Below are 24283 nucleotides of genomic sequence, written 5' to 3'. Positions count from 1 at the left end.
GATCTCATGAGCATATAAATTACACAATGATTCAACTATATTCACAAGAAGCCTGAACTGTGGAAAACATTAAATAAGATCTAGTTTTGTAGTAGATCATGTGGGCTATCATAAATATAAATATCAAAGGAATATATGAATGAGAGCATTTAAATACTACCTTGGAGAATTGAGAGGTGACAATGGAATTAGGTAGAAGGATGAGTAGGAAGTTGAAATGTAAAGGAAGATGAGACTGAAAAACTTCCAAAAGGAAACACCACACAGGGAAAGAAAAAGGCACAAGAGACTAAATCACGTTCAAGAAGCAAGTAGCACAGTATAGATATATTATATACTGCAGTAGGATGGGTGGGGGAAGGTAACATACGATTAGGGTAACCTAGGATCATATATGAAAGGCCTTGTCTGTCATGCTAAGGAATCTTGATCTGGCTGTAGGCAATGATTAGCCACTGAAGATTTCAGAAAGGCAATTATTCATAACAGTTGGCAGAGAGACAATTAAGCAATAATGACAGACAAGTTAGAATAGGGATGCAGATGCTCAACACTGAACTCAAATATCATTCATTCCAAATCCTTTACCCATTGCCTTTCTCACCAGAGGGGGAAAAATACTCTTCTTGTTAAGAAGAAAATCTTGTCAATACTCTCTGAGCTGAGTGTGGCTATATGACAAGTTCTCATCAAGATACAGATGTATTCTGAGATGGCTCTTTTTTTTTTTTTAAAGATTTATTTATTTATGCACACAGAACTGGGATACAAGCCAGAGGTGCAGGGGCGGTGAGAGGCTTCAACAGAGACAAAGTGGAGAGCAGGAAAGGCAGATCAATGAAGTACACTGCAGAGAGGAGCAGTGGGCATGTCAGGAGAGGTCTGCCGTGCAATGTGGGTCAGCTCCAGGGCCAGGGATGGAGCTCGCACTGAAGTGGCTGCCGCTAGCTTACAGTGCTGAGTCCTGTCCCTTTGCGCCACCAGGGAGGGTCTTTGAGATGGCTCTAAGAAAGTATTTACTTTTCAGATAAAAGGAGGTCAGAAGCCTCTGGTACATGGTTTTCTCTAACCCTTCTTCAAATGTATGTATGCTCCCGACAGGTACAGATGTCAGTTTTAAATATGAGGTGACAAATCGACATGCTAAGGAGCAGAGCAGAAATAGAAAATGTCTAGGTCTCTAATAGCATCAATGAACAACCTTACATTGATTAACTCCAGACTTGAAACAGACCCTTATTTATTTCAGCTACTATGAACTGCTTTATTGTTACTTACATGCAAAACACATTATGAAATGACAGAGTAAAACTAGTGGTTGGCAAATTACTCAGAAGTTTAACATTATACTTCAGGAAAGTGATGAAGATGAGTGCAAAGATTAAAGAAGGTAAAACAGAATTGAGAGAAAGACATAAGGAGAGATAAATTTAGCCTTAGGCATATTGACATTAGGGGTATCTATGGTATATTCTTAAGTAATAATTAGAAAGGCAGACTTATAAAGAAATATGCAAACTGGAAATATAAATGGTGGCTGACAACAGTGAAGCATTCTTAAATGAAAATGAGAGCATATGAAGTGAAAACAGAACCCTCAGAGGCTCAGCATTTTAGAATTAAGAATAATGTGGAGCAGAAATAACAGAACAAATGGAGAAGCGAGTTTCAAAGAAAAACTGGACAAGAGAAATTAATGAATTATGCCAAATCATAGGAAGAAAGAAAAGACAGCTCAAGAGGAAAAGGCAGGGTTAAAGAAAAGTTTTTGTTAGAACTGCTTTTGAATAAAGAAGTTGAGAAAAACAAGCAAAAAGAGAAGCCAAGGATGGAATATATGGTAATGGTAAAGAAGAGAAGGAATGAGATCAGGAACAAATTCATCTTAGAAAAAAGGATGTATGACTGAGAGGAGGTAAATCTTGTCATAGACAATTATCTTTGGCAGATATAGGAGGCTTAAGAATAAAAGGTCTGCAATACTTCCCCTGGGGAACAGACAAGGAAACCAGTAAGACTGTTAAATAGCACTGATTGTGGAGTGTCTGTGTGTGTGGTGGGGGGGGGGAGAGGGTTCCCTATACCATGGGGTGCTCCTAAATAGTTACTCATTTGTGGACATTTAAAAGGTGTTAAATTAACAAAACAGACAAAGTCAAGCCCAAGTACCACAAAATATGGATCTTTTATTCCAGCTCTGTGAAACAAAACAAGGGGGAGGGTGGTGAAACAGACTCCCACATACCATTCTAATTTAGCTGGCATTAATTCAGTAAAGCTAAAGCAAATATGTGTATAAATATGTATATATGCACATACATATTTTTTCATATTTGAATTTAATCTGCATTCATATAATTACTATTTTAAATAAACACTCTTAAAAGTTATCAATGATGCATCCTAGTATTTCTACCTCTTCCCTACTCATCAATCATTTAATATTGCATGATGATATTCAGTTTGTGTTTTAGTAACTTATCTGATTAGTCAACTATACATTAGAAGATAGAAGTGGAAAACTTGGTTTAAGTTATACTGTATCAGTTACCCATTACATGATTTTTTAATCACTATTTGCAACTTCACACATCCTGTAGTTTTCTATGCAGACTATTTCAGCTTCTAGTGCTGTACATATCTACATCTTCTGGATGGGACTGCCCGTGATCCATGAGCTTGGGGTCAGGCATAAACTGTGTAGCACCTGATAAAAGTATTAAAATAAAAAAAATTAGTGATTCATTTAATAAATTTTGTTGGTACTGGGAATACAGCAGTGAACAAAACATTTAAAAAACCTCTGCCAACATGGATATAACATTCAAATTGTTCAACACAAATTTATAAAACAATTAAAAGATATATCGATGGTGTGTTATGCAAAAGAATAAAGCAGGGAAGGGGAAATGGAGTGCTTGAGTAATCTGCAGTTTTAAATAGGGTGGCTAGAAAAACCTTCCGTCAAGGTGATATTTGAGCAAAGGACTGAAGGTGGTGAAGATATGAACACTGTAGATATCAGAGGGAAATGCCTTACAGGATGAGCAGATGGTCAGTATAATGAACTTGACACATGGCTGAGGGAACCACAAAATGGCCAATATGGCTGGACCAGAGTAGATAAGATGTGATGGTGGTGCGGTGAGAATAAGTCCACAGGAATTACAACTGAGATGAAAAAAAAATGTACAAAATGAAGAATGATGTAAATATATATATACATTTATATGTATATATATAAAATAAAAGTTATATAAAAAAAAGAAACGTGATCAGAAAGACAATGCCAGGCCATATAGAGTAGTCATGGTAAGGTTTTTCTCTTATGAAATGAAAAGCTACTGAACAATTTTGAGCAGAAAAGTGACATGATGCTACATTTCTTAAAAGATCAATCTAGGTTTGGGTAAAAGAGACTCTAGGTGTGTTAGGTAGGTAGGGTAGAGAGTAGTGCTTAAGATAACTGAAGGTGGGAAGATTCAACAATAATATAAGACACCAGGAAAACACCCTCAGGGGGTAGATAAAACAATACCCAGGGACTACCTGCCTGGGGAGGGGGCTCTGAATGCCTAGACACCCACCCCTGCTTACTAATATGGCTTTGTCCTCCCCTCCCCATCCACTGTGGGGGATGATGGCCATGACAGCTCCAACTGCCATATAAGGACTAAAACTCTCACAATCAATGGAAAAGCTGAGGCAAGACCCTGACTGGACAACCTTGGTGAAAGCAGTACCTGTAATTCTTCAACATCATAAAAATATGAAACCCCACAATGCTGCAGGAAACTGTCCACTTGGCTACTCTCCTGAAAGTACTATTGCCAAATAAATTGAAGACTCACTTTGTCTGGATGTGGTTTTGAAATGTTTCCTTGCCATAGTCAAGAACAGAGGACCTCTCATCTAGGTAACAAGAAACAAGGGTGGAAGTGGAAGTAGAAGAAGGGAGACCAGTTTGGAAGTTAGTGCAGTTCTCCACGAGAGAGACATTAATGAACTTAATTAGTATGGTAACAGTGGAGGTGGTGAAAAGCGATTGGATTCTGGTGAACCACTAAAGGTAGAATGGATAGGATTTCCTAAATGAATATGTTATGTGAAATTCTTAATTTGATAGACAGGAAGAACTGAGTTGACATTTACTGAGATAGGGGAAAATGTGGCAGAAGTATGTTTGATGGAAGGCAAATGAAGTTTTGTATGTGTTAAATTTGAACTTTTAACTAGATATCTGAGTACAGATGTTGCCTACCTAAATAGGTAGAAATGTGAGTCCATCAAGATCAAGAGAGACCTGACCTAAGTTGAAAGTTGTATAGTCCTAAACTGTATATGATTTTTAAAACTATAGGGCTATATAAGAACATCTAGACCATCAGAGAAGAGGTGCAAGAAAGGATACTTTGGATACTCCATTTTTTAAAAAATTATGAAGCTAAAGAGAATGTAACAGAGGAAACTGAGAGGGAAAAGCTAGCCACAGAGTTAAAAGAACTAAAGGTATCCCATAAGCAAAGTGAAAAGATTACTTCAGGGAGGAGAGAGTAATCACCTACATTAAACGTTACTGATACACTGCATAAGAGGGAGACTGAAAAGTTAACTCCTGGATTTGGCAATGTGTGGATCAATGGTGATTTTGATAAGCTGACTCTACCGGGCAAGGGACTACATTGTTACCATGCACTATCTCACAATACTACCATGAAGTGGATGCTATTTTTACATTATTACTTGTTTTACAAATACATAAATTTTAATTAAGAGGGATTAAGAAACTTGACCAGTGGCCCTCCCTGGTGGCGCAGCGGGTTAAAGCACAGCACTGAGAATCTGAAGCCACTTCCGCATGAGTTCGATTCCCGCCTGCCGCCTGCCCCGGAGGAGACCACATGGCGAGCCAGACCTCTCCTGGCCCGCCCGCTGCTCCCCTCAGCAGTGTACTTCGTCAATCTGCCTGTTCTGCTCCCCACTCTGTCTCTGGTGAAGCCTCTCACCGCCCCTGAGCCTCTGGCCTGTACCCCAGTTCTGTATGAATAAATAAATAAATCTTTAAAAAAAAAAAAAAAAAGAAACTTGACCAGTGTCACTCAACTGGTAAATATCTATCAACTAATAGATACTGTTGATAAATGATGGTCAAGACTGAATCCAGGTCTGTCTGACCCCCAACACAAAAATCCTGGCTCTTCTATAAAATGTGAGTTAGATTAGTAACAATGACATATGTTATTTTTAGTATTCAATATGATAATATACATAAAGTGCTGCATGTAATACCTTTTGTGTAGTAAGCAGTCAAGAAATAACTACTTTTGTACTGACAGGCATAATTTGCTTTACTGCCCTTCACAGATACAGTTTTTTTTTTTTTTTTAATTTAAAAATGAAGGTTTGTGGCAACTCTTCACTGAGCAAGTTTATTGGCATCATTTTTACAACAGTTTGTACACATTTGATATCGCTTTGCTACATTTAATAAAGGCATGAACATTTTTTTTATTAGAGATAGTGCTGTTGCAGACCTAGTAGCATAGTGTAATCTTAATTTTTATATGCATTGGGAAAAGAATAAATTCATTTGACTTGCTTTACTGTGACATTCACTTTATGTGTTAGTCTGGAATCAAACCTGCAATTTCTCTAAGGTATGGCTGTACTTTGTGACATCAGATTATAGATATTTTTCAGAAATTTCTTTTTATTTTAAATATGCTTTTCAAAATCTGATCATTTTTAAATAATTTTATTATATATGGGAATCATCTTTTTCCCATAGAGAAATTAAATTTCCAGTTTTACAGTGAAAATCAAAGGGAGAATTCTTATACAATGACATATTTTACAATAATCTTTTGGGAAACATTTCCTATTTTATAACATTTGACATAACTATATGTAACTTCACTACCAAATAAATTAAAAACAAACAGGTCACAAGTAGTACCTATGGTACTAATACAGCTCTCCATAGGTTATGAAATTCTTTTTCTTTTTTTTTTTTAAGATTTATTTATTTGTGCAGACAGAACTGGGGTACAGGCCAGATGCTCAGGGGCAGTGAGAGGCTTCACCAGAGAGAGTGGGGAGCACAACAGGCAGATCTACGAAGTACACTGCTGAGGGGAGCAGCGGGCGGGCCAGGAGAGGTCTGCTGCACCATGTGGTCACCGCCGGGGTAGGCGGGAATCGAACTCATGCGGAAGTGGCCTAAGCCTCTTAGTGCTGTGCTTTAACCCGCTGCGCCACCAAAGAGGGTCAAGGTTATGAGATTCTTATGCTGGTGTTCCTTTGGTGTTCTGTGTATAAAATTCATGTTACCTATGAGCTAGGATAGGATAAATTTCTTTTTATTTTCATTAACCTTTGAAAATGAACATTGTCTTCAATAATGAATGTAGGAAACAAGTCACAATATCAGGACCTCATATTTTCTTAGAAATATAAACAGATATTTTCAATTTACACTGCAATTACAGCTCTATCAAGATATTTATATTTATTACTACTTCAAAATTATGGCCTGTATCAAAAACATGTTGTTAGATATTGTTGACTACATTAAGGAAGTTCATATATTACAAAACATTTTATTTTATTAATGTGAAACATTATTCTGAGAAGGTATCAGCAGCATTCACACACAAACACTGAGAAAATGCTTCCTAGTGGTTCTGCCTGCTTTTATCTCAAATATATTTTCACTGCCAAGTGGTAGGAGATTTTGTTCAGTATAAGAGTGTACTACAAAAATAGTTTTCTATATTAAAGCTATAAGCATGTGAAAAACAATTGTTTTTATATAACTAAGGATGACTCTACTTGTTTAACATGCCATCATCTGACTGAATTCTCTAGCACTTCCATAACTCCCTTCATTTATATTCTTATACTAAGTTTGGTAAAATATTCAGCTCACCCAAATTTGAAAGCTCCTTGCTTTTAGACTGCTACCTCTCAACCTGAAGCTAAAAGTCATCAAGTTTTTCATTTACTGGTAGTTTACTTCAGCTTTTATTAACTAGAGAATTTAAAAAAAATTTTACAACATTCTTAATTTTTGTACAATGTATGCTTTTTCATCTCAGTTGCAAACACCACACTTACCACCACCAATTCAATCCATGCACCATCACCATAGTCCCCTGTGCTCTTCTCAGCCCTGTTTTGATCCTTTTGCCCTCCCCGCCAACCCCCCCACACACAAAGAATGTCCCTGATTTATAATTGTTTATTTTAGTTTTTACTTTATTACAATTACTTTCCCCCCCTGATTCCATTCACCCCTGCTGTGAGTAAAACCATCTGTTTTTTTTTTTTTTCTTTCGGGTTTATTTTGTTTAGCATGATCCCTTCCAGCTCCATCCATGCTGCTGCAAATGGCATGAGTTTATCTTTTTGATTATTTATATTCCATTGTGTACATGTACCACATCTTCTTGATCCAGTCATATATTTTGGGCATTTGGGCTGATTCCAAATCTTCTCTATTGTAAATAGTGCTGCAATAAACATAGGGGTGCAGGTATCTTTTTGAATTAATGTTTTTGTGTCTTTTGGGTAGGTCCCTTGGAGTGGGATTGCTGGGTCATATGGAAACACCATTTTTAGCAGTTTACGGAAACGGCAAACAGCTTTTCCATAAGGTTGAACTAGTTTGCATTCCCACCAGCAGTTTAGAAGAGTTCCTTTTTCTCCACATTCTTGCCAATATTTGTTGCTAGTTTTTTTTTTTTTAATCTCACTGGTGTGAGATGGTATCTCATTGTGGTTTTTATATGCATTTCCCTGATTACAAGTGATGTTGAACATTTTTTCATATGCTTGTTGGCTGTGTGCATTTCCTCTTTGGAGATGTGTCTTCTATACTCTTCTGTCCATATTTTGATGGGGTTATTCACTTTGTGTTGAGTTTTGTCAGTTCCTTGAAGACTTTTGTGACCAATCCTTTATCATTAGTATTGTGTGCGAAAATATTCTCCAAATCAGAGGGGTGTCTCTTTGTTTTGGATAATGTCTCTTTCCTGTACAGAAACTCTTTAACTTGATGAAGTCCTAGCTGTTTATCCTTTTCTTCATTATCTTTGCTTTGGGTGATGTATCTTTAAAGATGTTACTGAGGTGTATGTCATGTAGTATTTCAGCAATATTTCCTTCTATATATTTTATGGTTTCAGTTCTTATGTCTTAACTAGAAGAATTTGTATGAGCATTTCCTGCTTGGGGCCTCACCACTGAAGACACTATAATTCTAGGATGGAGTGATTTTTGGAAGAAACCCAATAGTGATATGCGTTCTTCTGGTTTAGAACCACTTAGATTAAGTCATTTGACTCCTGCCTTTTAAGAAAAGACTCATCTTATTCTTATCTGAGAAATTAGGGATTATATCTCCCCTATTAGAAATTTCTTCACTCCTTGAAGCAATGTGGTCTGTGGCTTGTCTACCCAACCCAAAGCACAAGCAAACAGATGTAGCTCCTCTGTTGTGAAATAATGTATAAACAGTGTCTTTTCTAGGAGATGGGGCTATTCCAAATAAAGGAAAGTAAAAATTTATCATTCTTTTGGCAAAAACAAACAAACAAAATACTTCACTCCTTGAGCTAATTAAGGGCTCTCTGCCCTAAAGGGTAAGCGGATATAAAACCTCTTGAATCTCAACCCTATAAATCATTATACTTTCCTTTTCTCTTTATCATATCTTAATCGCTAATAAAAATATTTTCTACTTAAGTTTTTTTTAGCAGACTTTACAAAAATCTGATATTATAACAGAAAATGAACAAAATGTTTCAAGTTAATAAAAAACTGCAATGATTATTATCTCAAATAGCCACTAGGTGATATCTGTTTATTGATAATTTAGTTCACAAATTTCATTTATATTTTAAGCAAGTTAGGTATCAAAACATGGAACAGACTGCTAATTGTGGAATGAGGTAGGACTGTTAGAAATTCTATTTTTGTTTCTTTTATAAAAAATTGGGATGACATTTACTATACAGGTTCACAGTAGCTGGAACACTTTGTTCTATTTTTTTTTCCTGTGCTTTTGCTTGCCTTTTTCCTATTAACCAGTATTCTTAATTTCAGAATTAAAAAAAAAACCTGTCTTTTTCAAATCTAGAAAATCCACTTGATTTTCTGATAGATTCCAATGCTATGTGAAATTCTCCATCTATTTGTCCATTTGGTTCATCATATTTTCTATTTAATGTTAACCATAGTTGTTTAGAAGCCCCTTTCTGCTAACTGCAATATTTAGATCAGTATGGGTCTGGTGTTACTGTTCTCTTATGATTGTCAGTCACATATTTCTGGTACTTCGTGTAACTCGTATTTTGTTTATATGGTGAACATTCTGAATAGAAGCACCATGAAGTTCCAGATTACATCTTCTACTAGAGGTTGGACCCTTTTCCTCTTAGGAAGAATGAAATACTTATCTTAATCCAGTCAAGCAGTGAGCTGGATTGAAGTTTTAGTAAGAGACAACCTCCTCTTAGTTCCTTAGGTATGACACTCCCAAGGTTCTGATTGAGAGATTGAAAGGTTTCTGTCTCCTTTGGAAACTTGGTTTTGTGATACTGAGGTTTCGACCTTGGCTATATTTAGTGTCCTGATTCATAAAAAATCTGGAAAATTCATGATCTCTAGTGAATGAGTGAGTGTGGCTGCATTCTGATATAGACACTCATATTTGAATTTCACATAATCTTCACTTGGCACAAACTTTTCCTTTTGATATTATCAACCATTTAAACAATTGAGAAACCATTCCTGGCTTGTGGAATGTACAAAAGTAGGCAGTGGACCAAATTTGGAACAAGGGCCACAGTTTGCCAACCTCTGCTTTATAAGGACATTAATACAGTGATATGGTCAGGTTTCATTTTGCTTTTATCAGATTTGAAGATGTGCATTTTATTACATTACCAAATTTGAGATTCCAAAATAACATAATTTTCACCATAAATATATATAAATAATAGAAAACAACAAAACATACATTCAGAGCCATGATACGCAGTTGAAGATTACAGGTAATCCATTCTGTGTGGGATAGGTGATGGCTGTGGCTATGTTCTCCAGCTAAATGACACCTTCCAAAATGTGTTTCATGAAAACTTGTTCACAGGCAAAATGGCTAATTAACATAGGCAAAGATAATGATATCTTCTAATAGCATTGAGAATATATATGGGTTTGACCATTGTATTCCTTACTTTAAGTGCAGTATCATTTAATTCTCCAAATAACCATATAAGAAAAACATTATTGTCCCTCTTTAATGGCATATGATAGTAGATAACTTGCCTCAGGTAATGGCCCTAAACTATTGGATCTAGGGTACAGATCCAGGTCTTATTCTAAAATCTGTTCTCATAATCACTACTGTTTCTTCCTATGTCTTGAACATTTGGGGTTGCATGTGAAATGTAGAAATGGTGAACCACAGGGTCTACTGTATAATCAACTCTAATGATATAGAATAGGGGTGAACAGCCCTAGCCATATTTCTTACCTCTATAGAACCTCTTGGAATGCTTTTTATATCCCACATTATCCAGGACAAGCAGGTAAAGGGTTTTAGAACCCAGATATGTAAAGAAATGACACTGGCTATAGGGGTTACTTAATTCTACTATTACCTTGTATCATCTGCACAAAGATACTGTGGAAATGACAAGCATTTAGAAAAATGACAATATATATTAAGTATATATGGGAACAAAGCCAACTATAGATTATTCAGAGAGATCTAAAAACTTTATGGTCCTCCCTGGTGATACAATGGGTTAAAGCACAGCACTATGAAGCTGTCGCAGTCACTGCAGCATGAGTTTGATCCCCTGCCAGGGGTGTGGACCACTTGGCACGGCAGACCTCTCCTGACCCACCAACTGCTCCCCTCGGTAATGTATTTTGGTCAATCTGCCTGTTCTGCTCCCCAGTCTGTCTCTGGTGATTCCTCTCACCAACCCCACCACTGGCCTATGTATAAATGGCTAAGTCTTAAAAAAAATAGAAAAACTTTGTAACATAACTTGGGCCTCCCTGGTGGTGGAGGGTTTAAAGTCTCAGTGCTATAAAGCTATCGCCAGACCACTGCCACATGAGTTCAATTCCTGACCAGGGAGCTAACGCACATGGCACAGTCGACCTCTGCTGTCTCACTTGCTGCTTCTCTCAGTGTATTTCAGTAGATTCATCTGTTCTGTTTCGCACTCTGTCTCTGGTGAATCCGCTCATCCCCCGCATCTGGGGTCTATATCCCAGTTTTTGTACACATAAATAAATAAAAATGAATATTAAAAAATACTTTATAACGTACCTTGATTAGAATGGAGAGGTAACAAAAGGTAATAGTAAAAGTCAAATCAAGTATATTGCTCAGTGATATTTTTATAAAAATTAAGTGAGAGAGAGGAAGTGGAAATTAGAGATTCAATGCTGGTTCTAAATTAGATAAAATGACAGATAATGGAAAGAGCTTAAACTTTGGTGTCAAGAAGATGTAAACTATAAACAGAAACTTGCTCTATCATCTGAGCAACTTAAGCGGTCTCTATGTTTCAGTCTTTTATCATAAATTATTTTAATTACATATAAACCAATTTTTTGTCTTATTGTACGTTCAGTTGAGGCCTGAATAACATAATATAGCTTTTGTACTATAATAAATGCTCAATAAAAAGTACCCATTATCAGTATGTACTAACTTTCTAACTCTGAGTTGGCCCTTTTTTATTACAAGAAGAGAACTTAGTGGTTAACATCATTCATAATGGCAGGGAGACAAACTTATGCATGACAGTGACTGGTGAGTTGATGTGAATACATTACTAAAATGGTGGTAAACATTCTGTTAACCTTGTTTTTGATGACAGCAAAACCATGGCAGTATTTGCCTAGAAATCTTAATCGTCACTGTTTGGTACTACAAACTATTGATTACTAGTATCTACTACCAGCAAAGTTATTAGTATTAAAATTGGCACTGTTTTTACTAATTGATACTAAAAGTCTTCTTGGTAACTAAATTAAGTAAAACAAATGGTAGAAGCTGAGACTGAGGGGGTGAACAGCTCAAGAAAAAAGAAAACTAAGATTTGTTCTGTGTAGATGTGACATATACCTATATCCTATAAATTGATGGAATTCAGAAAGTCATTATCCTCCAACCTGATTAGAAAGTTCAGTTATAAAGTGACATAAAATGCTTCATTCACCGAAACTGCCAGTGATCCTCTATGCTACCAAAATCAAAGATCTATATTATGAACTGAATCTTTAGAAAGAATCTCAGGTATCTAAGTACTTCATAACCTAGAAAGATATTAGATATAAGAAAGTCAAAATATTTGAGGAAAATATTAAATAAGTTCAAACTACTAATCAGAGTATCATAAAAAATATTTAAGAAAAGATTTAAGAAAAGAATGAAAACAAAATTGAATTATTCCAAACAAACCTGAAATGGATTCTGACTTGGTCTTTGTTTCTGAGCTGCGTTCTGCTGGCAAAGGCAATGAGTGTCTCAGGGCATGAGTTGTTTCTGCAGGTTTTTCTATTTCAGCAGAGCTTCCTAGCTGTTTTCCAAAAAGATATTTCCTTTGTAAGTCAATCACATTACTAAATGAATAAAATATACTAAAGAAACCTGTAGCAGGGCCCTCCCTGGTGGTGCAGCAGGTTAAAGCACAGCACTAAGAAGCTAATGCCACTTCAGCATGAGTTCCATCCCCGCCCAGGAGGTGACCGTGGCGTGGCTGACCTCTCCTGACCCACCCACTGCTCCCCTCAGCAGTGTACTTTGTGAGTCGGCCTGTCCTGCTCCCCACTCTGTCTCTCATGAATCTTCTCACGGACCCTGCACCTCTGGCCTGTACCTCAGTTCTGTATGCAAAAATAAATAAAAATCTTAAAAAAAAAACACACCTAACTGTAGCATATGAAGGTATTACATTCCTTCATCTCTTTTCAGTCTATGTTTAACAATATATAAGCCAACACCCACCCAAGCAAAATTCAGTATCTATCTTTTTTGTTCATTTAAACACTACCTTGTTTTTTTCTTTAGGTTCTGGAAGTGCTTCTTTGTTATTTTTTGTCCACAATGATTTAACTCCTTCATAAATTTGTTGACTTGTATCATATGCCTTTTTCCCAGTTACCTAAGACAAAAAGAAAATCAAATAACATGTTTGTAAAATTTAAAATATATTCAAACATATGTTACACATTTCATAGAATTACCAGGTCAGAATCAACAGAAATAAATAGAAATATAGATATAAATATCTAGATCAAATAAATCACCATTTTCTACATTTTATATGAAAAGTATTTGCTTTCTGTAAAATACTAAAAAATGTATACATACCATAGTCAACCCTTACCTAGTTTCACTTTCTGCTGTTTCAGTGACCTATAGGCAACTGAGTTGGAAAATACTACATATACTACATATAGTAAATTATTTTGAGAAACCATAGTCGTATAACTTTTTTATGGCATATATTTTACTAAATATTCTATTCTTATTTGTTGTTAATTTCTTATTGTGCCCAAACTACAACTTAAAATTTATCAAAGCCACTAATAAGAAAAAATAGTATATGTACTACCCATGGTTTCAGATATCCACTTGAGGGGGAAGAGAGGATATGTTAGAGAAGGAAGGGGATAGGACATTGGCCCAGGAGACTGGTAGTGGGTGAATGAAGTAGGTACACATATGGAAAGGTAAAAATATTTTACCCAAATTATTTTTTTACACTAATTTTTTTCTGATGGGAGAATATAAAGTACAGGCATGTAAATTAACATAAAATTTCACCACATTTCTCTTTCAAATTCTTCTTTCCCCTGACCCGTTCTCTACTTTCCCTCTGTCTATCACCATTTTTCTCCCCTCAAGGGGTTCTCAAAACTATGGTCTGCTTCAAGTCTTAAAGTTCATCTTTGTCTAAACCTTTGTTTACTTTCTGTAGATTACCCATACAAGTGAAACTATCCATTATTTAACTCAATTCACTTAGCAAAATTTCTTCCAGTTCCACCCATGTTGCCTCAAATGTCATGAGTTTATCTTGTCTGAGTAGTATTCTCTTGTGTATATTTACCAAATCTCTTGATCCACTCATCTGCTCTGGGGCACTAAGGTTGTTTCCATATCTTGGCTATTGTAAATAATGATGTTATAAAACTAGGAGTGCAAATTTCCTTTCAAAATAGTATTTTATTGATATTTGGATAACTAGGAATAGAACTGCTGTGTCACATGGTAACTCCACTTTTAAAAAAGTTTTATTTATTTATACCTACAAGAACTGGGGTGTAGGCAGAGGTATGGAGGAAGTAAGAGGATTCACCAGAGACAGGGTGGGAAGTAGAACAGGCAAATCTACTGAAATACACTGCTGAGTGTATACACCCAATACATTGGGTGAGAAAGGAGAGGTCTGCTGTGCCATGTGGGTAATTCCCTGGCCTCCAGAAATTGAACTCTTGCTGCAGTGGCTGGCAAAAGTTTCATAGCACTGTCTTTAACTGCTGCACCACAATGGAGGACCCCACTTCTAGTATTTTAAGGGATCTCCACACTTCTTTCCATAGGAGCTGGACCAATCTACATTCCTATCAATAGTGTAAGAGGTTCTTTTCCCATATCCACCTCAGAACCTATTTGTGGTATTTTTGAGATAGATCATTCTCACAGGTGTGAGGTGATTATCATGTGGTTTAGATTTGCATTTCCCTGATGGTAAGTGATGATGAGCATTTATTCATGTGTCTGTTGGCCATAAGCATGTCTTCATTGGAGATGTACCTATCAAGTTCATCTGCTCATGTTTTGATTGGTTGTTTTCTTTTTGTTGAGTTGTATAAGTACTTTGTAGGTCTTGAATATGAACCCCTTATCAGATATATGGTGTGCAAATATTTTCTGCCATACTGTGTAGAATGTCTTTTGTTTTGATCACTATATCTTTCACTGTTTAGAGGCTTTTTAGTTTGATGATGTCCCAGTTGTTTATTTTCTCCTTTGTTTTCCTTGCTGCTGGAGATGAGTCTGCAAAGGTGTTTCTGAAGATTATGTTAGGGAGTGTTGTGCTTATGTTTTCCTCTAAATATTTAATGTTTTCAGGAATTACATACATGTATGGTGTGAGCTACATTATTTTGCATGTGGCAGTACAATTTCCCCAGCACCATATATTAAAGAGGTTTTCCTTGTTCCAGTGTGTATACTTGCTCCTTTTCAAAGATTAGTTGTCTATAAATGTGTGGTTTTATTTCTGGACTTCTAATTCTATTCCAGCAGTCGATGTGCTTGTTTTTGTTCCAGTAGCATGACAGCATGATGTTTTAGTTATCATGGCTTAATAGTATTTGAAGTCTAGAAGTTTGATACCTTCATCCCCCCCCCCCTTTTAGTCAGGAGAGCTTTTGGCTATTGTGGAATTTTTGTGGCTCCATATGAATTTCAGTACTCTTTGTTTTACTTCTTTGAAGAATGCTATTGGGATTTATATTGGGATGACACTGAATAAATAAATGGCTTTGGGTAGAATGGCTATTTTGACAACATTGATTCTTCCAAAACATGAGCAGGGTATATCTTTCCATTTCTTCAAATCTTATTCTACTTCTTTTAGCAATGTTTTACAATTTTCTTTGTAAAAAAAAAAAAATCCTTCACCTTTTTTTGTTAGGTTTATTCCCAGGTATTTATTTTTTTTAGTGAGATTGTAAATATGATGGCTTCCTTAATTTGTCTACTTCATTATTTTATATAGGAATACACCTGATTTCTGTATGTTTATTTTGTATCCTTACACTTTGCTGAACTCGTTTATTAATTCCTTTCCCTAAAATATTTATTTATGCATACAAGTATGAGGTGAAAGCCAGAGGTGTGTGTGGCGGGGGGAATAAGAGGGTTCTCCAGAGAGCAGGGAGCAGAACAGGCAGGTTTACTGAAACACAATGCTGAGGAGAGCAGCAGGCAAGGCAGGAGAGGTCTGCTGTGCCATGTGGGTTAGCTTGCTGTGCCTTGTGGGTTAGCTCCCTGGCCAATGGGGGGATCGAACGAGTGCCTGCAGTGGCTGGTAATAGCTTCACAGTGCAGTCTTTAACCCTGCACAACCAGGGAGGCTCTGTTTATGATTTCAACTAGTTTTTATATGGAATCTTCAGGGTTCTTTGTGTACATTATCATAACATCTACAAATAATGATAGCTTTCTTTCTATCCCAACTTGAATTACTTTTAATACTATCTCTTGCTTATTTCCTTAGTTGCAACTTCTGATCCTATGTTGAATAGTAGTGGTGACAGTAGACATTGTTATCTTTACCAGCTCTTAGTAGAAAAGCTTTCAGTTTTTCACTATAGAGAATGATACCAGCTGTGAGTTTGTGATATATGATTTTTATTATGTTCAGATACATTCCATTTACACCCAGCTTTTCAAGAATGTTTATCAAAAATACAAGAATATCAAATGATTTCTCAGCATCTTCTGATATGATCATGTGATGTCTGTTTCACTGATGTGGTTGGTATATTACATTGATTTTCGCATGGTGAACCATCCTTGTGTTCTTGTTATGAATGGCGATGGGGTATACTCTTTTTGTTGGACTTTGCTAAGATTGTTTTGGAGGGTTTTGCATCTGTAACCATTTGGGAGAATGGTCTGTAGTTTTCTTTGGCATAAGTGTAATATGTGACTCATAAAATGTGTTTGGAAGAACTCCTTTCTTGATTTTTTGAAAGAATGAAAGTAGGATAGATATTAGTTTGCCTTGGAAATTTGGGTAGAACCTTCTTGTGAAGTCACTTCATCGTGTACTTTTATTTTTGGGGAGAGTTTTCATTACAGTTTCCATTTCCTTCTTGTGATTGATCTGTTTGGGTATTTCATTACTTCCCTATTCATTACTGGATGATCATATGATTGATTTGTGTGTGTGTGTGTATGTTGTTGAATTTGTATGCATATAAATGTTTATAATGATCTCTTATTTAGGTATTTGTGCAGTGTCTGCAGTAACCCTTTACATTTTGATCCTATTTTTTAGCATTTTCTCCCTTTTTATTACTTAGCCTGCTAAAGCTTTGTATACTGTTTTTTTTTTTTCAAGAACTAGCTTTTGTTATGATTGATCTTTTGTAGTGTCTTTCTGTTTTCTATTTTTTTAATTCTCTGTTATTACCTCCTTCTACTGGTCTTAGGAATTTGTTTCTTCTTTACTGGTTGCTTGAGTTGAGACACAGATTATATGGGCTCTTTCTAGCCTCTTAATGGCATGAAGTATTGCATTCTTTCCTCTGAGAACTTCCTTTGCTGTGCCCCATACATTTGTAAGTTTGTGTCCTCATTATCATTTGTCTCAAGGTATTTTTCAATTTCTTCTTTGATTGCCTCAGCAACCCAGTGGTTGTTAAGTATTGTATTATTCAGGCTTGATGGACTAAAGTATCTCCTTGTTTTCTTATATAGTTGATTTTTAGTTCAGTACCTTTATGGTCAGAGAACATACTTTGTATATTTCCTAACTTCATGAATTTGCTGAAGTTTGTCTTGTGACCCAGTGTGTGGTCAGTCCTGGAGAATGACCCAAGTATATTTGAGAAAAATGTATATTTGGCTTCTTTGTATGTAGTGCCCTTTTAATGACTATTAGGCACATATGGTCTAGGACTTTCTTATGGATGATAATGTTCTTACATATTTTATGTCATGTTGAGCTGTCCATTAGTGACAGTTGGGTATCAAAATCTCGAACCACGTATGTCTTTTCTCCATTGTCTGTTTTCAAATTTGATAGCAATTGCCTGATATACTTTGCTGCTCCTATGTTTAGTTGAGTTTATATTGTTAGGTCTTGCTGTTGTATAGCCCCCTGATTGTTATATTGTGTCCATTCCTGTTTCATTACTTTTTTTAAGCTGGAAATATATTTTGCCTGATATAAGTATGGCTGCTCCTGCCTCCTTTAGGTGCCATTTGCTTGCAAGATTGTTTTCCATCCCTTTACTTTCTATGTTTATCCTTGGCACTTAGGTGTGTTTCCTGGATGCTGCAGAAGTTTAGATTCTGCTTCTTAATCCAACTATATACTCTGTCTTTTTTATTGGTAAGTTGAAACCATTAACATTTACAGTGATTATCGACATGTGAGTAAGTATCCATCACTGCCATTTTGTTCCTAGCTTTTGGTTCTATTTAATTCCTTATTCAGTTCTTTGTGCTTGTTTCTCTCTCAGGTTTAGATCCTCAAGCTTCTTTTAATATTTCTTAGGGGTCAAGGGAGGACATTGGTGGATGACAATTCCCTACGATTTTCTTTGTCTGACAAGATCCTTATCTTTCTCTACACAGGAAGGAGAGCCTTGCAGGACAGAGTAGCCTTGGCTGGCATTTTTTTTTCCCCTGGAGTATTTTGAATGTGTCATTCCATTTTCTTCTTGCCCTTATTGATTCCTAAGAGAGATCCCTTGTTAGTCTAATCGGTGTTCCTTAATAGGTCATGTATTTGTTCCTCCTCATCAACTTCATTATTTTTTCTTTCTCATGCATGTGGAAGTTTTAGTATTATGTGTCTTGCTGTAGTTTTCCTTTGATCTAGGCAGCAGGGTGTATTGTTATGTTCATTTCCTTCTTCCAATTTGGGAACTTCTCCACTGTTTCCCTAAATAGAGTCCCCATTTCCTTCTCTTTCCTGGGATTCCTATGATTTTTATATTTCCTTTCCTCATGGTGTCAGATAACTTTCAAATTTTCAAAGTGTTTCTTTATTCTTGAAAAAGAACTTTGTTTCTCTCTGATCTTTACTGCCTTCCTTCTTATCTCTTTCATCTGTGCGTTTACTGATTTCATTCTTCCATTTGATTGATGGTAATACCATGGCTTTCTCTGGAATTTTATTTTGCTTCCTCCTGCAATTGTTACTGTCTTGTTTAGTTTCATTTCTGATCTTCTTTGTTGAATATGTTTGTCAAAGTATTCATTTCTTTTCCTGAGTTTTCCTTGTGTTGTTCCCTCTCTTTACATTTCTTGATCATGTCTCACAGGTAAAGAAGGTGTTCCATGTCTTTGTGACTTGATTCTGGGGTTTTGTTTTCTATCTGTGGTATATTGTTCCACCGAGGGCTTGCTTGGTCACTTGTATTTTTACTTCTTCCCACTGGTTATTGTTTTTTTTGTTGTTGTTGTTGTATATGATTCCTTTCCCCTCACTGTTCTGCCTGTTTACTTGATTGTGGTTAAAGTTACCGGAGTCTTGTATGATCTGTGATGGCGCAAGGGCCTCCCAAGTAGCCATTCTGTGCCTTGTTCTGGTGCTTGGGGAGGATGGGGCACACTAGTTAAACAGGTTGAATTCTTGGGACTTTGCCTTGCCAGTATTGGTGGTTTAGGACCTGTTTCTAGTGGCTAGTATGGCACAAGGATGCTGAAGATTGCTGGTCTTGAAGGAGAATCTATGCAGCCCTGACTGGGGCTTCAGTCTGTCACAATTCACTAGTGCCTGAGTCCTGACTGAGATGCGCTTCCTACATGTAGCTGGGGTCTGCAGTAAAAAGTTATGCCTTTAAGATCCAGACTGAATCTGTGCCTGCTGCCAAGGAGCTAGAAGTTGGGACTGAAGTAAATGGTGTTTATGGGGGATTGCTGTGGATCCCTGATGTAAAAAATAAGACCTTGTAAGCCCCAGGCCTACGCACAGTTCTACTCGAAGTTTTTCGTGGCTGAGTGATGAGTGATGTATACTGCCCAGGTGTGGGAATGCAATTTCAAGCTAAGCCCTGGAACAGCCAGACTTGCAATTGTTTTGGCTCCTGAGTTACTGGTGGCTGAGAGCTGAATGAAGAAATACATTTACCATTTTCAGCTGGAGGCCCCTTGTGAAAAGTTAGGCCCTGCAAGTTTCAGAAGGAAGCATGTCTGCTCCAAAGGAGCTTGTTGTTGGGCCTGGAGTCAGGGATGCTTAGCTGATGATTGCTGAGGATCTCTGATATAGAGCAAGGCTAGGGCATTGATCAGTCACAAACAGCATAGCTATGTAAATGAATGACAAATTAATAAAATTCTAGAAAAAAAGAATTTCCAACTGTTTTAATGAGCTGATAGACTGCTTTGCTGTTTCAGACAATAGTTTTAAAATACTGGAAGAACATTTACTCAATTTTTTGCTATTTGTAATGTAAAAGCTCAAACGCAATATGCTTTATTTTGAATTTGCTTATTAACATTTCTCCAGCATTTACTTAAGTCTTTTCAGATGTCCAATAAAATGACAAATTAAGAAAAAGAAAAATTCTGGTACTTCCCTCCATGGTCTAGAAGGCAGGAGAGCAAAGTTATCTGTACAAACTTGGAGGTAAAACAGACTTCACACTATAGCCTATGCAGGGATATGCTGCCTGAGAATAAATTAGCTTTGCAACCCAAAACTAATGACCAAGGGGCCAGATACCACAGTTTATTCTTTAGAAATCAGGGATGTGATGAAAGTACAGCACTGGCCTTGCTTTGTGCACAGATAGGATCTGTGTATGCATGTTCGGGTCAAAACTTACAAACAGAAGCCTCCCTGTCAAAAATAATTACATTTTTAATGACAATTATTCACTGTTCCTACCTATATTATAAAATCAGTTCAATTGTGAGACTGTTGAACAGTTGTCAGAGTAAAATACATCAGACACTTCCTAGATTCCAAATCTTATCCGTGATTCTTTAATACAATCACTTAATTTTGCATGCTCCAATTTATTTAAGCCAACAGATTTACATAAACTGTTAATATAGTATGTTATTTTGTCTTTGTCATATATGTTACAAATAGTCCCCATTATCCATTAACTTCATGCATGGTATATTGGATCAACAGAGATTTATTTATTTTGAAGTTGTAAAATATATTGTTTTTCCCTTTGACAGCATATGAAGTTTTTTTTTTACTTAAGGACTTTTTCTATCTCAAGATTACACAAATATCTGTTTTTATTCTTATACTTCTATAATATTATATTTTATGATTAGGTTTTATTTTATTCCACCTGGATTTTTATTTGCATGATACCTAGTAAAGGAATGTCATTTTCCCAAATAGCTTATTGTTGCAACACATTTCTTGAATAATCCATCCTTTCTTTACGCAGTGATCAGAAATGCCACCTTTACCATACCTATACTTCAGCCCCCTCCCCAATATATACAGACATACATTCAATATCTATGGTTCTGGACATTTTTTGTTGTTGTTGTTGTTCTCTTATATTGTCAGTTATAGCTTAATATAGTCACAGATATATGGTATATGTATAACAATGACTAAATGCTGAATGTCATGCTCTTTCCAAATCCAGGAATTTTTCACCAACTGACTAAAATTTACAAATTTGATAGAAGCAGCCATATTCCAATATTGAGTCCTTTCATTCAGAAATAAGATACATCTCTAAATGTAGTTAAGTTTATCTTTAAAATTATGTCCTTTAGGGCCCTCCCTGGTGGTGCAATGGGCTAAAGCACAGCACTAAGAAGCTAAAGCCTCTTCAGCTTGAGTTCGATCCCCACCAGGACGTGATCCACGTGGCGTGGCAGACATCTCCTGACCCGCCTGCTGCTCCCCCCTGCTGCTCCCCTCAGCAGTGTACTTCGACAGTCAGTCTGTTCTGCTCCCTACTCTGTCTCTGGTGAATCCTCTCACCGCCCCTGCACCTCTGGCCTATATCCCAGTTCTGTATGCATAAATAAATAAATCTTAAAAAAAATTATGTCCTTCAGTAAATACTAACAGCTTTTAAAAAGTATTAAACTATTATTCAGTAAGTTTATTCTTATATATGTTATAGTTGTCAAAGTGAGAATGTTATTCATTATGTAAGTTAATAATGAAAATATTGTGAAGAAAAATATAGAAAGTAAAGAGTAGTGCCATCCTGAAGTACATTTCCAAAATGATGTACAAATGGAGTGTGACTTTTATTTTTCACTACAGAACTTTTGGAGAACCTCTTGGATGGTATGGGTCCTTTCCTGCACAAAAATACATATAACAGAGGACATTTCTTTCAAAGAACCTGACACCTTTCAAGAGACTTGGCTGATAACTAAAGATGTTTTCAAAATTTATTATAAATGATGCCCACAGAATGCTTAATATCATCATCATTAGATACTCTCCAATATTTCCCAAGGACTGTCTTACACAAATTACTTGTATGTGCACCAAAAATAAATTGTATTCATTTCTAAGTCTTTACATCAATTTTATTATAATCAAACAACTTAAATGTAACATAATAGGATAAAATATTAGTGGTGAGAATTTGCTGTTCCTAAGTCCTTTTTAGAGACTGAACAAGAGTCATTAAAAAAAAATAACTGCTGTCAAATTAGAAGTGGGCAATACAGTTGTAAGTTGTTGGGAGAAATAATAGAAATAGAAGGATTCTTTACTCATGCTATTTTAAAAAATGTTTCTAAGTGTTCTTTTTATTTTAAGGAAATCTAAACTCTAAACAGTAGAAGATAGCTATGGCTAACTATAAATAATACAAAAAAAAATACGCTGTGACGCTTCAACTAGGAGACCTATACTGATAGAAAAAATAAACTTCAAGAGAGAAAAAATGAACACATATAAATGATGTGTAGTTGAAATAAAATATATAGGGCATATACTTACAATTTTTTTTATAACTTTCTGCAGTAACATTTCACTCAGTCATTAACTACTGATCCCGATAATTTCAAGTTAGAAGGCATTTAATATAATTATGAAATATTTCTTATAGTTTTGGATGGGAAATGATTCTCTGAAGTCTACCATTACTCATATGATATGAATCTATGTTCTATTTGTGTATATATACAAATGTTATGTATAACAGTTTAATAGATATATAGTATATGCTATATTTATTTATATCATCATATATCAAAATCTGCCAGCTATTTGATGACATTTCTACTTGATAAAGGAAAAGCAAGGATCTCAACTCCAGGCATTTAACAATCATTTTTAACCACAGAATAATTTTCAGGAACTCATTAATATGTTGTCATAGAAAATTTTATTGTCTCCATTTTCCTTCTGTTAAAATATTTAATATTTTATTCTAAAAAAAAAGCCTACTATATTCTACTATATTATATTCCTGTTCTTATGAAACTGAACATGCCTAGTCATCCATTTAGCTTTCTATCTGTATGTATACATGGAGAAACACATACAATAACATTCTGTCAATACTAAAACTGATACTTTTCTGGTTGGAAGAAGGATTTCAGGTGGTTAGCTGTTTTTCTTTCTGCAATGATTAAATTATTTAAGATTGAGCACACACAAAATTAAAAAAAAATCAAATCATTATTCTAAAGGAAACAAACAAAAAAGGAATCACTGGCAGTATCACATCCTTGAAGGAAAAATGAATGGGGAATCAGGACACCTGAAACTGAATATAACCTTGGACAAAGCAATTGCTATGAAACTTCTTAGAACCTTAGTTTTATAAGAGAAAATGAAGAAGTTAAATGACAGCAAAGATTTCTTTCAGCATGATTATATCAATTTAAGTGGTTAATTCCTATGTAAATTCTTAGGAAAAATCCTAAAAGTCAGTTTATCATCTTATCCATCAATTATCTCAAATACAACTAGGTCCAATGAATAATGTCCTTTCATTGCTAAGAGCTTTTATAATTTGATCACATTACAAACTACATAGAATGCTACATCCTTGACATTCTCAAAATACTGAATAGACAGTTTTATCTACACCAATAAATAAAAGAGATGCAGTAATGAGAATACAAGTACAAAATGTCCTTCTGGTAAAACTACACACTGCTTTAAATGTGAGGGGGAAATGTTAAATGCTGGCAATTAGGGGGGTAGAGAAAAGAAGAAAAAAGTACAGATTATAGAGTTTACCGCAATCTAAGTACGTGTTAAAGTACTTTCCAAATGATTTGGTGAATCTTTGAATTTGTATGTAAGCTAAAATTAAAATGACAAAACAATTATCATAAAGGCTCATGGAAAGTGTTTAGTTCCAGGAAGTTTCAAAATTGAGTTTGTATGTGTGTATGGTTTTATTGCTGTTTTCTTTAAAAAAAAGATTTATATATTTGTACAGAACTGGGGTACAGGCCAGAGATGTGAAGGGTGAGAGGATTCACCAGAGACAGAGTGGGGAGCAGAACAGGCAGATCGATGAAGTACACTGCTGAGGGGAGCAG

General features: G+C 35.8%; 1 protein-coding gene across 1 annotated transcript in view; it reads right to left on the bottom strand.

Moving 5' to 3' along the window:
- Nucleotides 1-2543: 2543 nt before the first annotated feature.
- The window catches only part of APOOL (apolipoprotein O-like), a 62601-nt gene continuing 40861 nt past the window's right edge, over nucleotides 2544-24283 (bottom strand). The window contains exons 7-9 of the mRNA XM_012727094.1: nucleotides 13080-13190; nucleotides 12488-12605; nucleotides 2544-2707 (exon numbers count right to left, since the gene is read on the bottom strand). Of these exons, the coding sequence (XP_012582548.1) occupies nucleotides 2619-2707; nucleotides 12488-12605; nucleotides 13080-13190 (318 nt within the window). The 3' untranslated portion in view covers nucleotides 2544-2618. The remainder of the gene's footprint in view (nucleotides 2708-12487; nucleotides 12606-13079; nucleotides 13191-24283) is intronic.

The sequence above is a fragment of the Condylura cristata genome, unplaced genomic scaffold (assembly GCF_000260355.1).
Source record: "Condylura cristata isolate star-nosed mole 26May11 unplaced genomic scaffold, ConCri1.0 scaffold00019, whole genome shotgun sequence".
Taxonomy (NCBI): Eukaryota; Metazoa; Chordata; class Mammalia; order Eulipotyphla; family Talpidae; genus Condylura; species Condylura cristata.
Note: the sequence above shows the minus strand (reverse complement) of the source record. Positions and strands in the feature narration are given on the sequence as shown.